General features: G+C 47.4%; 1 protein-coding gene across 1 annotated transcript in view; it reads left to right on the top strand.

The window, feature by feature from the left end:
* Positions 1-14329, top strand: part of QRICH2 (glutamine rich 2) — a 38078-nt gene that overhangs the window by 5628 nt on the left and 18121 nt on the right. The window contains exons 2-4 of the mRNA XM_075993983.1: positions 940-1048; positions 1398-1505; positions 12045-13239. Coding sequence (XP_075850098.1) covers positions 940-1048; positions 1398-1505; positions 12045-13239 — 1412 coding nt within the window. The remainder of the gene's footprint in view (positions 1-939; positions 1049-1397; positions 1506-12044; positions 13240-14329) is intronic.

Here is a 14329-nt window from a genome sequence, read left to right as displayed (position 1 = left end):
AGCAAGAGCGAGACTCCGTCTCTACTATAAATAGAAAGAAATTAATTGGCCAACTAATACATATAGAAAAACTTAGCCGGGCATGGTGGTGCATGCCTGTAGTCCCAGCTACTCGGGAGGCTGAGGCAGCAGGATCGCTTGAGCCCAGGAGTCTGAGGTTGCTGTGAGCTAGGCTGACGCCACAGCACTCACTCTAGCCTGGGCAACAAAGCGAGACTCTGTCTCAAAAAAAAAAAAAAAGAAGGTAATTGGGCGCATGGGCATATGGTAGAGCCCTGTTTGCCAGATTTGGGGGGGGGTTGCACCTGGAAGAAAAAGGAGGAGCAATGAGGGAGAAAGCCTAGGGGAGGGTGGGAAGCAGGAAGGGAGGGAACAGAGAGGCCAAGGACCAAGGGACACCTGGCTGCCGGTCCCATTGGCCTGTATCACCCCGGGCCCAGCGACCAAAGCACCACTCGCTTTTGCTCTGGGAAACATAACTGCTTTTGTTTTCAAATTTTAAAGTGTAGTAGAGTTTTTGTTTTGTGTTTTTTTTGTTTTTTAGTTAATCTTAGATTCTGGAGGTTTGCATAAGTTATAAGGAGCAACTTAACTTTTAGCAATTTGCTTTGGTTCTTTTGAGGTGCTTTTCTTTTTTAAACAGCACAGACATTCAGACGCTGTTGAAGTACCTGGTACCTTTTTATCCTTGAGAGACCAGGTGGGCCTCATCCTGCCGTGCTTGAGGTTTTGCGAGCGGTAGTGTGGATGCACCTGGGACCAGCCCTTCCAGTCCCTGCAGCAGCATTCATTCTTGGAGCACTGTCCTCCAGCACAGCCCCCAGTGCACCCCACTGCGCTTCCTCTCGTTGGCTGGGAAAGGAACTGAGCCTGGCTTTACTAGCCAGGTGGAAACACACCCTTTGCTCTCTCTCGCTGACTGTGAGCCTGCGTGTGTAGGGCCACAGGCAGAGCTGCTGGGTCCCCCATCCCTGACCTCTTCTTCCAGGAGCTCCTCCAGAAGGTCGATGATCTAGAGAAGCTGATCAGAGAACGGGAATACTTCCTGGTAATTTCAGCCAGTCCTGTGGGAAGGGGCCCTGCAAGGGGCCGGGGGATGGTTGTCCTCAGCCTGGCTCTCTCAGGGCATGTCCAGACTCCCACTCGGGGTGTCTGCATCCCTCCAGGGTGGGTCTTTGCCTGTGGACTGAGGGCAAAATCCTTTCCATTCCTGCCCAGAGCTCTACTGGGGGTCCACATGAGAAAAAGAACCAGTCTCCCAAGATTTGCTGGTTATCTGAAAGACAATGAATTCTCCTAGGGGCTAGGGCCATGGAAGGCCCCACCCAATCCTGTAAACCCAGGTCTGTCCCTAAACTTTCTGGGATTAAACTAGGGGTCTTATCTGTGATTGCCAGAAGCAAGTGGGCCGGAGGCTATCTTTGGTTCCCGGTGAAGAAGTCACCATGGTCACCTGGGAAGAGCTGGAGCAAGCGATCGCTGATGGCTGGAGAACCTCACAAATGGTGAACAAACGGGTCTGGGTGGTGGTCTTGGGTGGGGCTCCCCAGAACCTCTCCCTTTGTACAACCGCACAACCTACTGTTACGTGGGTGTTCATAATTTATTTCACAAATTCCATATTACAGATATTTTAAATGTTTCCTCCAATGTCATAAAATTGCCCCAAGGTGACATTCACATATGTGAGTAGGATACATTCCTAGAAATGGGAAGTGCACTTGTGAACTGCCTTAGCTGTTGCCAAATTGCTTTCCATGGATGTTGCTTCAGTTTAGACCCCACCAGCAACACAGGAGAGAACTTATTCCTTGACACCCCCCAGCACTATATGTCGGTACCCTGTTTTTTGAGCTTTGCCCACAGGTTGGATAGAAGATGGTACCTGAGTGTAGTTTTAATTTGCTTTTGTGGATTTTCGAACTTCTGTTACAGTCTGCCCCGGAATGCGTGAGTCCCTTCACTCTTTAGTGGACCACAGTGACCAACCCTGGAAATAAAACCTCTGTCGGGGCCCTTTGCTGATGGTGACGTTTGCACATGAGCACACGGTCCTGACACAGTTCACAGTTCACCAAATCGTTTTCAGATCCCCAACCTTTCTTCATTCTCGATGTTTTCAAGTGGCCCTTCATCACGAGGCTTAGCTGCTCTTTTCCTCTTGACACACCTTCCCCTGGATTTGTGCAACTGGCTTACTCAAACAGGATCAGCAAGGGGAAGAGCAAAACCTTTCTGTGCCACCAAGTGGCCATCCTGGGGAGCGCCAAATATTATCTTGGCGCAGAAGACACCCTGCCAGTTTCCAGGATGGTTTCCTGGATTCAAGGCCCAGCCTCAGAAACTGAGTTGCAAGAGGACCCCGAACACAGGGTCTGCTTTCACTGCCTTTCTAAAAGCCAAATCTTCTTTACACAAACCATAACCGTGTCGTTTTTAGTGAGCAACACATTTTCTCAGGGTGTGGGCAGGACACACTTTTAGACAATCTTTACTTCCTCCATATGTTAGAAAGCATCGGTGTTCTGACCATTGCTCATACTCATGAACAACTCCAGAAGCAAATGAGAATCAGTATAAATATTAGAAGACTTTTGAGAAGCAAGAGAGGCAGCTCTGGTAGTGACCAGTTCATCCATTGGAGAGACCAGAATGAAAGCAGCAGGGGGTTCCACTGCCTCCGGTTGAGAACATGCAGTACACCTGGGACTGCGTGGTTGGTGGGGTCCTTTAGCATAAATATGAAATCAGGACTTTGTAACTGGGTGTTGTGGAGGTCAGTTATGGGTTTTGGCAGGTGGTGGTGGTGACTCTGGCAATCGTGAGGCGTGCCATCTGCCTGCGTCATGCGCAGAGAGCCAGGATTGAAGGGAGGGTGGTGAGTCCGGGGGTGTGATCGGGACAGAGAGGGGTAGCATTCCACATCCGGCTAGCCAGACATGGGAGAGGAGTTGGATTTTGGTCTTGAGGAAGGAGGCTGCAACTGTACATGGAGCAGCCACAGTTAAAGGAGTTTAGTATTAAAGTGGTCGATACCTATTCCAGGACTTGAATGTACAAAAGGACACAAACCAGCTCTTTCCAAAGGTGCACTCCAGTGGGCAGCCTCACCACTTGTTCATGTGCCCAAAGATGATGATGTTTCTACCCCAGGCTAGGAGATGTCCATCAGGCTGGTGGCACCAGTGACATCCACAATACCATTTTATAATTTTTCGGTTACGCAGTTGTCTTTTTATTATGTGGAGAAGAAAAGAGTTACAAGTAATAATATATTTATACTAGTTTTTATATTTACCTTTATGGGTGTTCTTTATTTTCTCCTGTGGATTTAAATTACTGTCTATGTCCTTTCATTTCAGCTCGAAGGACTCCCTTTCGTATTTCTTTTAGGAAAGGCCTGTTAGCAATGAATAATCTCAGTCCTTATCAGGAAATTTCTTAACTTCTTCATTTTTCAAAGATAAACATATATTTTGCTGGATGAAGAATTTTTTATTTTATTTCAGCACTTTTTTTTTTTTTTTTTTGAGGCAGAGTCTTACTCTCTTGCCTGGGCTAGAGTGCCGTGACATCAGTCTTGCTCACAGCAACCTCAAACTCCTGAGCTTAAGTGATCCTACTACTGCCTCGGCCTCCCGAGTAGCTGGGACTACAGGCAGGCGCCACCATGCCCGGCTAATTTTATATATATATATATATTATTTTTTTTTTTTTTGGCTGTCCAATTAATTTTTCTATTTTTAGTAGAGATGGGGTCTCGCTCTTGCTCACGCTGGTTTTGAACTCCTGACCTTGAGCGATCTGCCTGCCTTGGCCTCCCAGAGTGCTAGGATTACAGGCATGAGCCACCGCGCCCAGCCTCTTTCAGCACTTTTGATATTTCATCTCACTGCTTCTGTCTGCCATGGTTTCTAGAGAAAAGTTAGCTGTTAGACTGAGGATCTCTCATACACGATGAGTTGTTCTTCTCCTGGTGCTTTCAAGATTCTCTCTGTCTTTTTAGTTTGTGACGATTTGACTATGTTGTGTCTAGGTGCAGATCTTTTTGAGTCTACACCTCATGGAGTTCATTGAACTTCTTGGATGTATAGGTTGATGTTTTTAATGTGTAGAGAAGTTCTTGACCATTATTTATTCAAATATTCTCTCCCTCCTCTCTTTCTGGGGCTTCCATTATATGTATGTCAGTAGGCTAAATAACACCCCTTCAAATATAGCCATGTGCCAATCCCCGGAACCTGTGAATAAATATGTCACCTTACATAGTAAAGGCACTTTGCAGTTGTGATTAAATTAAGGATTTTTTTAAATTTAATTTTAATTTTTATTTTATTTTAGCGTATTATGGGGGTACAAGTGTTAAGGTTACTTATTGCCCATGCCCCCCTCCCCCCTCAAGTAAGAGCTTCAAGCATGCCCATCCCCCAAACGTTGCACTTCTTACTCGTTGTGGTTGTATATACCCCTCCCTCCTTCCCCCTCCCACTCTCCCAACACCTGATAGATGTTACTCCTATATGTCCACTTAGGTGTTGATCCATTAATACCAATTTGTTGGTGAGTCCATGTGGTGCTGGTTTTTCCATTCTTGAGATACTTCACTTAGTAGAATGGGTTCCAGCTCTATCCAGGAATAAACAAGAGGTGCTATATCAACCATTGTTTCTTAAAGCTGAGTAGTACTCCATGGTATACATATACCACATTTTATTAATCCACTCATGAATTGATGGGCACTTGGGTTGTTTCCATAGCTTTGCCATTGTGAATTGTGCTGCTATAAACATTCGAGTGCAGGTGTCTTTTTCATAAAGTGACTTTTGATCTTTTGGGTAGATGCCCAGTAGTGGAATTGCTGGATCAAATGGTAGATATACTTGTATCACTTTGAGGAATCTCCATATTGCTTTCCACAGAGGTTGAACTAGTTTGCAGTCCCACCAGCAGTGTAGGAGTGTTCCTCTCTTTCCGCATCCATGCCAGCATTTGTTGTTTGGGGACTTTTTTTTTTTTTTTTTTTTTTTGAGACAGAGTCTCACTTTGTTGCCCAGGCTAGAGTGAGTGCCATGGCGTCAGCCTCGCTCACAGCAACCTCAAACTCCTGGGCTCAAGCAATTCTCCTGCCTCAGCCTCCCGAGTAGCTGGGACTACAGGCATGCGCCACCATGCCCGGCCAATTTTTTGTATATATATTTTTAGTTGGTCAATTAATTTCTTTCTATTTTTGGTAGAGACGAGGTCTCGCTCAGGCTGGTTTCGAACTCCTGACCTTGAGCAATCCACCCGCCTCGGCCTCCCAAAGTGCTAGGATTACAGGCGTGAGCCACCGCGCCCGGCCGGGACTTTTTGATAAAGGCCATTCTCACTGGAATTAAGTGATATCTCATTGTGGTTTTGATTTGCATTTCCTTGATAATTAGAGATGTTGAACATTTTTTCATATGTTTGTTGGCCATTATTCTGTCTTCTTTTGAGAAGTTTCTATTCATGTCCTTTGCCCATTTTTTGATAGGGTTGTTTGATTTTTTCTTGCTGATTTTCCTGAGTTCTAAATAGATTTGCTTATCTGAGAATGTCTTGATTTCTTCTTCATATACAAAACTTAGTTTTGCAGGGAATAAGATTCTAGGTTGGGCATTGTTCTGTTTCAGAAGAGTGAGAATGGGGGCCCAGTCTCTCCTTGCTTGTAAAGTTTCAGTAGAGAAGTCTGGTGTTATTCGAATTGGCTTTCCCTTGTATGTCACTTGCTTCTTTCGTCTTACAGCTCTTAGAAGGGCCTCTTTAGTTGATATTTTGGTCAGTCTGATGACTGCATGTTGTGATGTCTTCCTGTTTGCATTGAATCTCTCAGGGGTCCTCTGAGCTTCTGGAACTTGTATATCGAGATTTTTAGCAAGGCCTGGGAAATTTTCCTCTATTATATCTTCAAATAGCTTGTCCAACCTTTGAGTGTTGTCTTCTTCCCCTTCTGGCAACCCTATGACCCTCACATTAGGTTTCTTCGCATAATCCCATATCTCTTGTAGGCTTTGCTCTTTTCTCTTGTTTCTCTGCTCTATCTCTGTGACTGATTTATTTAATTGGAAGGTGTTATCTTCAATCTCTGAGATTATTTCTTCTGTTTGATCTACCCTGTTCTTGAGGCTTTCCACTGAATTTTGTAGTTCCCTGAATTGATTCTTCATTTCCAGGAGTTCAGTTAAACTTTTCTTCATTGTGTCGATTTCTTTAGTGAACTTTTGTTCCAGGTCCTGGAGGCTTTTTGTGGTTTCTTCATGTTGGTTATTGAGTTGTTCTTGCAGGTCATTGAATTTTCTTATGATCCACATTCAAAATTCCACTTCTGTCATTTTGGTTCCCTGATTTTGGTTGGTGTCCGTTTCTAAGGGGCTGGTGCTCCTCTTTGGGGGTGTGGTTTCCGTTTGGTTCTTCATATTTCCGGAGTTCCTTCGCTGATTTCTTCCCATGTTGATCAGTTGTTTCTTTCCTTTAGGTTTTCGTTTGGGTATTCACACGCCTTGTTCAGTTTCTGAGCCGTTAGGTGGTGTCTGTGGGTTAGATTCGACCACTCCCTGTATAATGAGTCTGTAGGTGCCGTGAAGAGGGTGTGCAGGGTGTCCTCCTTGTCAGTAGGTGGCGCTTGCTTGGAGGAACAGGCTATGCTGTTGTTTTTGTGTCCTGTTATCAACTCTTGTTCCTCTGGGGAGGCACTCTAGTGCCTCAGGTGGTGGGTGGGGCCCTGGGACTTCCAGGTGTGTCCCTTTCTCCTTCTCAGTGAGGGCTGGTCTGGGAGTGAGTCTGGGCGGAGCTGGGTTGGGTAAGCCTGCCCTCAGGCACCACTAATGCCGTTAGCAGAGGTCAAAGTTCTGTTCTCTGCTTCCAGGAAAAGCTGTCAGGGAGGGGCTGGAATGGCCCCGCTCAGAGAGTCTGCGTGTGGGGGTGGGGCTGTCTGAGACCCGCAGTCCGGAGCGGGCCTCACTTCTTTCCACCCTCCCCAACTCCGCAGCTACTCCTGGGCCTCTGCCAGCAGGCCAGACCTCACGTCACCAGGCCTCCCCTGACTGTGATGCCAGCGGGGAGGTTCCCTGCACAGGAACGCCACCTGGGCTGGGTGCACGGCCTCCTTTTGGGAGGAGGGTTTCCCTCTAGGACGCTGATCTGCCCCTGAAGGCACACACACCTCAGCAGGCTGTTCGTGTATATCCCTTCTGTGTCCTGGGCAATGAGAGACCTGGGTGCACGGGATCTAGTCTGCAGGTCTGACCTCTGGGTCCCAGGGTTCAAACTATATCCCCACCAGGGAGAGGAGTGCCAGTCCCAATTCACCCACGGGGAGCCCAAGCTGGGTCTATGTCTCTCAGCCTCAGGGTCTGCCCCGTTCTCCTGGGATCACCATGCCAGCAGCACCTGGGAGGGCTGGCGGGTAGGGAGCTCACAGTCTGAGTTCCCCTCAGTCAGCTGTAGGGCCCCAAAAGGGAAGGTCCTGTTCCCTGGAGACCCCTCCAGCTGGTGGCTATACTGTCTCTCTGGGCAGCCACGGATAGGGTCGGGGGAGGGGAGAATGAGGCAATATGGCGCCTGCGGCGCGGGTCTGTGCACAGGGAAGTGCTCTGTAGGAGTTGGGAGCCTGGTGTGGGGTCCACTACAGACTCACCGTTCACTGGCGGCGGCCGTCTCTGGGCTGGTGTGTGCAGGTCTTTCCACCCGCTAGGGAGCCCACCAGCAGTCTGAGATGCAAGGGAGAGGAGAGTTAATCGCTCTACGTACCCTTGCTGCTGGTCTCCAGGCTGCTCTGGAGGTTTCCGCTTCCAGTTCTCTTCCGCAACCTCCTCCCGTGGAGTCTCCCGTGGTCTCAGGTACCCCTCCTTCCATCCCTCATCCAATGTAGGCTCGTCGTCTTGCTGCTTCTAATTTCTGCTAGAATATGTCTTTTCTGCAGAGACACTCTGTCTGGCGGTGTTTCTCATCCGCCATCCTGATTTGGATCCCAGCTTCAAGTTAAGGATCTTGAGAAAGAGAGATTATCCTGGATTATCCTGGGGTGCCAATGGAGGGAAGCAGGAGGGTCAAAGACGGAGAAGGCAGCATGATAGAAGCAGCGAGAAACAGGGTCAGAGGGAGATGATAACTCATGGTTTTGAAGATGGAGGATGGGGCCACCAGCTAAGCAATGTAAGTGCCCTCTAGAAGCTGGAAAAGGTATGGAAATGGGTTTTCCCCCAGAAGTCCACAACCCTGCTAACTCATTTTAGACATTTTATATCCAACAACTATAAGAGTATAAAACTGTGTTTTGTTTTGTTTTGTTGAGACAGAGTCTCACTCTGTTACCCTGGCTAGAGTGCCGTGGCGTCAGCCTAGCTCACAGCAACCTCACACACTCCTGGGCTCAAGCGATCCTCCTGCCTCAGCCTCCCAAGTAGCTGGGACTATAGGCATGTGCCACCATGCCTGGCTAATTTTTTTTTTTCTATATTTTGTAGAGTTGGGGGTCTCATTCTTTTTTTTTTTTTTTTTTTTTTTGAGACAGAGTCTCGCTTTGTTGCCCAGGCTAGAGTGAGTGCCGTGGCGTCAGCCTAGCTCACAGCAACCTCAAACTCCTGGGCTCGAGTGATCCTTCTGCCTCAGCCTCCCGGGTAGCTGGGACTACAGGCATGCGCCACCATGCCCGGCTAATTTTTTTTTTTATATATATATCAGTTGGCCAATTAATTTCTTTCTATTTATAGTAGAGACGGGGTCTCGCTCTTGCTCAGGCTGGTTTTGAACTCCTGACGTTGAGCAATCCGCCCGCCTCGGCCTCCCAAGAGCTAGGATTACAGGCGTGAGCCACAGCGCCCGGCCGGGGGTCTCATTCTTGCTTAGGCTGGCCTCAAACTCCTGAGCTCAAATGATCTGCCTGCCTCAGCCTCCCAGAGCGCTAGGATTATAGGCATGAGCCACTGTGCCTGGCCGAGCTCAGTTGTTTTCATTGAATAAATGTTCCTCAGATTGCTACAAGCCTTTGGTTAAGTTCCAGAATTCAGAAAAAGTTGGTTTTGACCATTTTTGCCAGTGTTCTCATTGTATTTATGAAGAAACAGCTTTCAGAGGTCCTTGTTCAGCCATTCCAAAAGTCCTTCTTGCCTTAATTTTAAAGAATGATTGATTGATTGATTGATTGATTGATTGATTGATTGATGGGATCTTGCTCTGCTGCCCAGGCTGGAGTGCAGTGGCACAATCATAGCTTACTGTATCCTCGAATTTCTGGGCTCAACCAATCCTCCTGCCTCAGCCTCCCATGTAGCTAGGACTACAAGTGTACATCACCACACCTGACTAATTTTCAAAGTTTTTTGTTGAGACAAGATCTCACTATGTTTCCTAGGTGGGCTTGCCTTCATTTTTGAAAGCTATTTTTGTCTAGCATAGAATTCTAGGTTGACACTTTTTAAATTTACTTTAAAGATTTTGCTCCATTGTCTTCTTGCTTGCATTTTTTCCAGTGAGCAATCTGTTGTCATGTTTAATTTTGTTCTTCTGCACATACCCCTTTTTTCCTCTGGCTGCTTTGAAGATTTTTCTCTTTATTACTGCTTTTGAGCAATTTATGATGTGCCATGGTGTCATTGTCATTGTTTCTGTGCTTGGGGTACACTGAGCTTCTTGTATCTCTGAGTTTATAGTTTTCATCAAGTTTGGAAAGTTTTTGCACATTATTTCTACAAATCTTTTTTCTGTCCCCTTCCTCCCCTGTCTTTCAGAGGCTCCAATTACATATACATATATATATATATATTTGATAATTTCAAATGTATATATATATACATTTGAAATTATCTGACAGCTCATTGATGTTCTTTTTATTTTTTATTCTTTTTTCTTGCAATTTCATTTTGGATAGTTTCTTTTTTATTGACACATAATAGTTGTACGTACTTATAGGGTATTTATGATATTTTGATACGTGCATACAATGTGTAATGATTAAATCAGGGTAATTAGGGTATCCATCACCTCAAACATTTATCATTTCTTTGTGTTGGAAATATTCCAAATCTTCTCATCTGGCTATTTGGAAATATACAATAAATTATTATTAACTATAGTTGTCCTACTGTGCTATCAAACACTAGAACTTACTCCTATGTAACTGTATTTTTGTACTCATTAGCAAACTTCTCTTCAACTCTACCCTTCCCAACCTACCATTCTACTCACTGCCTCCATGAGATCATTTTTTTTTTTAGCTCTTCCTATATACAAATTCTTCCTATATACAACTTCCTGTATACAAGTAAGAACACGTGATGTTTGTCTTTCCATACCTGGCTTACTTCATTTGACATAATGTCTTCCAATTCCATCCATGTTGCCGCAAATGACAGGATTTCATTCTTTTTTTGTGGCTGAATAATATTCCATTGTGTCACTATGTGCCACCATGCCCGGCTAGTTTTTCTATATATTTTTAGTTGGCCAATTAATTTCTTTCTCTTTTTAGTAGAGACGGGGTCTCGCTCTTGCTCAGTCTGGTATTGAACTCCTGACCTTGAGCGATCCACCTGCCTCGGCCTCCCAGAGTGCTAGGATTACAGGCGTGAGCCACCGCGCCTGGCCTCTATTTGACTTTTTAAACATAAGAAATATAGCTATACTGTTTTATCCTTGTCTGCTAATTCTAACACCTGTGTCAGTGTTGAGCTGGTTTCTGTTGATTGAGTTATCTCCACATCACAGGTCACGTTTTTCGGCCTTTCTGCATGCCTGGTAATATTTGATTGATTGGCAACCATTGTGAATTCTACTTTGTTGGCTACTGGATATTTTTGTATTCCCATACATTTTCTTGAGGTTTTTTTTCCCCCAAGATGCAGTTACTTGAAAATAGTTTGATCCTTTTGGGTCTTGCTGTTATGATTTTATGATTTGTTAGGTGGGTCTCCAAACTGGCTTATAAAAACAGATGGGAGGCTGGGCCCTGCTCCTTCCAGCCTGGCTGGATGGTTATTTCCCAGCCTTGGGAAGTCTCCTTGCGTGTATGTGCTCATCGTTTCTGTGCTATATACTTGAGGGGAACCGTCCTCAGATCTCAGGAGTGCTCCTTCTGTGTGTCTCCCTTTTTGTGATGCTGTATCCCGGGAACTCTAGTTGCCTTAATCTCCTTGACTGCTCGGCTCTGTGTCCTCAGCTCAGGTGAGCCAGGCTAGGCTCTGCCTCCGTGCCACTTCCCTGCGCTGTAGCTGAAAGCTCTATCAAGACAGTGAGCTGAGGCAGCAGCAGGGCTCACGGCGTCTGTCCATCTCTTGAGGATTGCTATCCTTCATTGCCTGATAGCCAGTGTCTACAATAATGCTGTTTCATTGGTGGTGGCGGGTTTTGTTTTTGTTGTTACAGACAGGAGCATAAATCCAGCCCTTGTCACTTCACCTCAGCTGGAAATGGAAATAGGCTGTCATGAGTTTTTAGTGGATTTGTAGTATTCTATTGTACAGGTGTGCCATAAATATATCAGTCCCCTATTGACAATCTAGTCTCACAAGTGATGCCACAAACTCCTTCTTTGTGGGTTACATCTTGGCATCCTTTGTGAGTCCATAGACTCACAATTCCTATTCTGTGGAAAATTCCTATTCTGTGGAATTCCCGGGTCCAAGGGTTTGCACATTTACATTTTAAATAGATGGTCTACACGCCCGCCAGCGTACACTTTTACCATCAGCAATAAGCCGACAATGGGGCAGACTTTATATTTTAAACTTAATAAATTACTTACGTCCTTTATTTATAGACTCAGCAAAAGTTCAGAAGGATCTCTTGTATTTTGCAGTTTTACATATTCTGATGCCATTTGCAAATGTGTAGACTCCCAGGTATCTGCAGACCTGTCCCTCAAGAATGTCAAAGTCTGTATGTCCAGCTTAGTCTTTAGGACCAGAGAGTTTTTTTCTCCAAGGGCTCTCAATCGTCCCAGGCAGGTCTCCCAGAGTTCTTTACTTCCAACTCTTACTGTGAGCATTTCTGACTGGTTATTAGTTTCCTCCTTCTTCCTCAACCAGAGCTCAGACACTACAGGACTTTCTAAGCGCAGAGGACGGACTACTTCCATGACATCAGGTGATCTGATTCCAAGTGGACTGTCTACCAAGCAACCAAGTATTGACCAGTCTCTGGATTATACTGGTGGTTTGGGCCCAGATCAGACCGTATCAGGATCCGTCGGCACAGGACTCTACGCTGAGGCGGCTGCTAGCAGGGAACGAGGCAGGCTCTCCTCTGCTGCTGGCAGAGAGCAGTACCCCAGGGCCCGTGATGAAGCTGGCATGTCGAGACACCGTCAGCCTTCTGTATCCCAGGTCAGGGGGGACTCAGATCGTCTCAAGAGTAGAGATAAGTTCCCCTTAACACTTCCAAGAAGAGATGAACGAGATACACGCCCTGGCCCAGTTCAACAGGATTTAACGTCTACCAGAGATCGGTATCAATACGCACGCCTAGATCAGCACGGTGGGGTTCCCATTAGCCAAGGTCAAGTCTATCTAAGGCCAGATCATCCTGGATTAGGACCAACTGGCATGGATCAGCCTGGACTGGTATATCCTGCACATGGTGTGGTACCCCTCAACATGACTCAGCTTGGTGCGATACCGCCGGCAATGGATGATCAGGGATTTGTACCACTTGTCACAGATCAGCGTGGTGTGGTGCCACCATTGGTACCTGGCAGAGATCAGCATGAATTGGAATTACCTGGTAGAGGCCAGCCTGTTATAGTTCCACTTAGCACATATCAGCAGGGTATGATAGCTCCTGGCACAGACCAACGTGGTATGGAACAGCCCCGCATGTATGTGGGTGGTGTGCAGCCACCTGGCCTGGATCAGCATGGGTTTGTAAGATTAGGCACAGATCAGCATGGACTGGTACCTCCTGGCATGGATCAGCAAGGATTGGTACTGCCTGGCATAGATCAACGTGGATTGGTTCCACCTCTTACAGATCAGCATGGTTTGGCAGCACCTAATTTGATGCAAGTTAGTGTAGGTCAGCAAGGTTTTGTACAGCCCCGATTAGAAACAACTGGCTTCATACGGCCTGGTACAGAGCAGCGTGATTTTATCCAGCCTGGCAGAGATCAGTATGGTTTGGTGGAGCCTGGGGCATATCAGCCTGGATTGGTTCAACATGGTATGGGTCCGCATGGATTGGTGCAGCCTGGCACAGATCAACGTGGTTTGGTCCAGCCTGGGGCAGGTCAGCCTGGTTTGGTAATTCCTGGTGCAGTACAGCCTGGTTGGGTACCTACTGGTGCAGGTCAGCCTGGCTTGGGACCTCCTGGTGCAGGTCAGCCTGGCTTGGGACCTCCTGGTGCAGGTCAGCCTGGCTTGGGACCTCCTGGTGCAGGTCAGCCTGGCTTGGGACCTCCTGGTGCAGCTCAGCCTGGCTTGGGACCTCCTGGTGCAGGTCAGCCTGGCTTGGGACCTCCTGGTGCAGGTCAGCCTGGCTTGGGACCTCCTGGTGCAGGTCAGCCTGGCTTGGGACCTCCTGGTGCAGGTCAGCCTGGCTTGGGACCTCCTGGTGCAGGTCAGCCTGGCTTGGGACCTCCTGGTGCAGGTCAGCCTGGCTTGGGACCTCCTGGTGCAGGTCAGCCTGGTTTAGTAACTCCTGGTGCAGGTCAGCCTGGTTTGGTACCTCCTGGTGCAGCTCAACCTGGCTTCCTACGTCCTGGTGCAGGTCAACCAGGCTTGGTGCCTTCTGGTGCAGCTCAACCTGGCTTAGTAACTCCTGGTGCAGCTCAACCTGGCTTGTTACCTCCTGGTGCAGGTCAACCTGGCTTGTTACCTCCTGGTGCAGGTCAGCCTGGCTTGGTACCTCATGGTGCAGCTCAACCTGGCTTAGTAACTCCTGGTGCAGGTCAACCTGGCTTAGTAACTCCTGGTGCAGGTCAACCTGGCTTGTTACCTCCTGGTGCAGGTCAGCCTGGCTTAGTAACTCCTGGTGCAGCTCAACCTGGCTTAGTAACTCCTGGTGCAGCTCAACCTGGCTTGTTACCTCCTGGTGCAGGTCAGCCTGGCTTGGTACCTCCTGGTGCAGGTCAGCCTGGCTTGGTACCTCCTGGTGCAGGTCAGCCTGGCTTGATACCTCCTGGTGCAGCTCAACCTGGCTTGTTACCTCCTGGTGCAGGTCAGCCTGGCTTGTTACCTCCTGGTGCAGGTCAGCCTGGCTTGTTACCTCCTAGTGCAGCTCAACCTGGCTTGGTAACTCCTGGTGCAGGTCAGCCTGGCTTGTTACCTCCTGGTGCAGGTCAGCCTGGCTTGGGACCTCCTGGTGCAGGTCAGCCTGG

Source organism: Microcebus murinus, chromosome 18 (assembly GCF_040939455.1).
Source record: "Microcebus murinus isolate Inina chromosome 18, M.murinus_Inina_mat1.0, whole genome shotgun sequence".
In the NCBI taxonomy this organism is placed as follows: domain Eukaryota; kingdom Metazoa; phylum Chordata; class Mammalia; order Primates; family Cheirogaleidae; genus Microcebus; species Microcebus murinus.
Note: the sequence above shows the minus strand (reverse complement) of the source record. Positions and strands in the feature narration are given on the sequence as shown.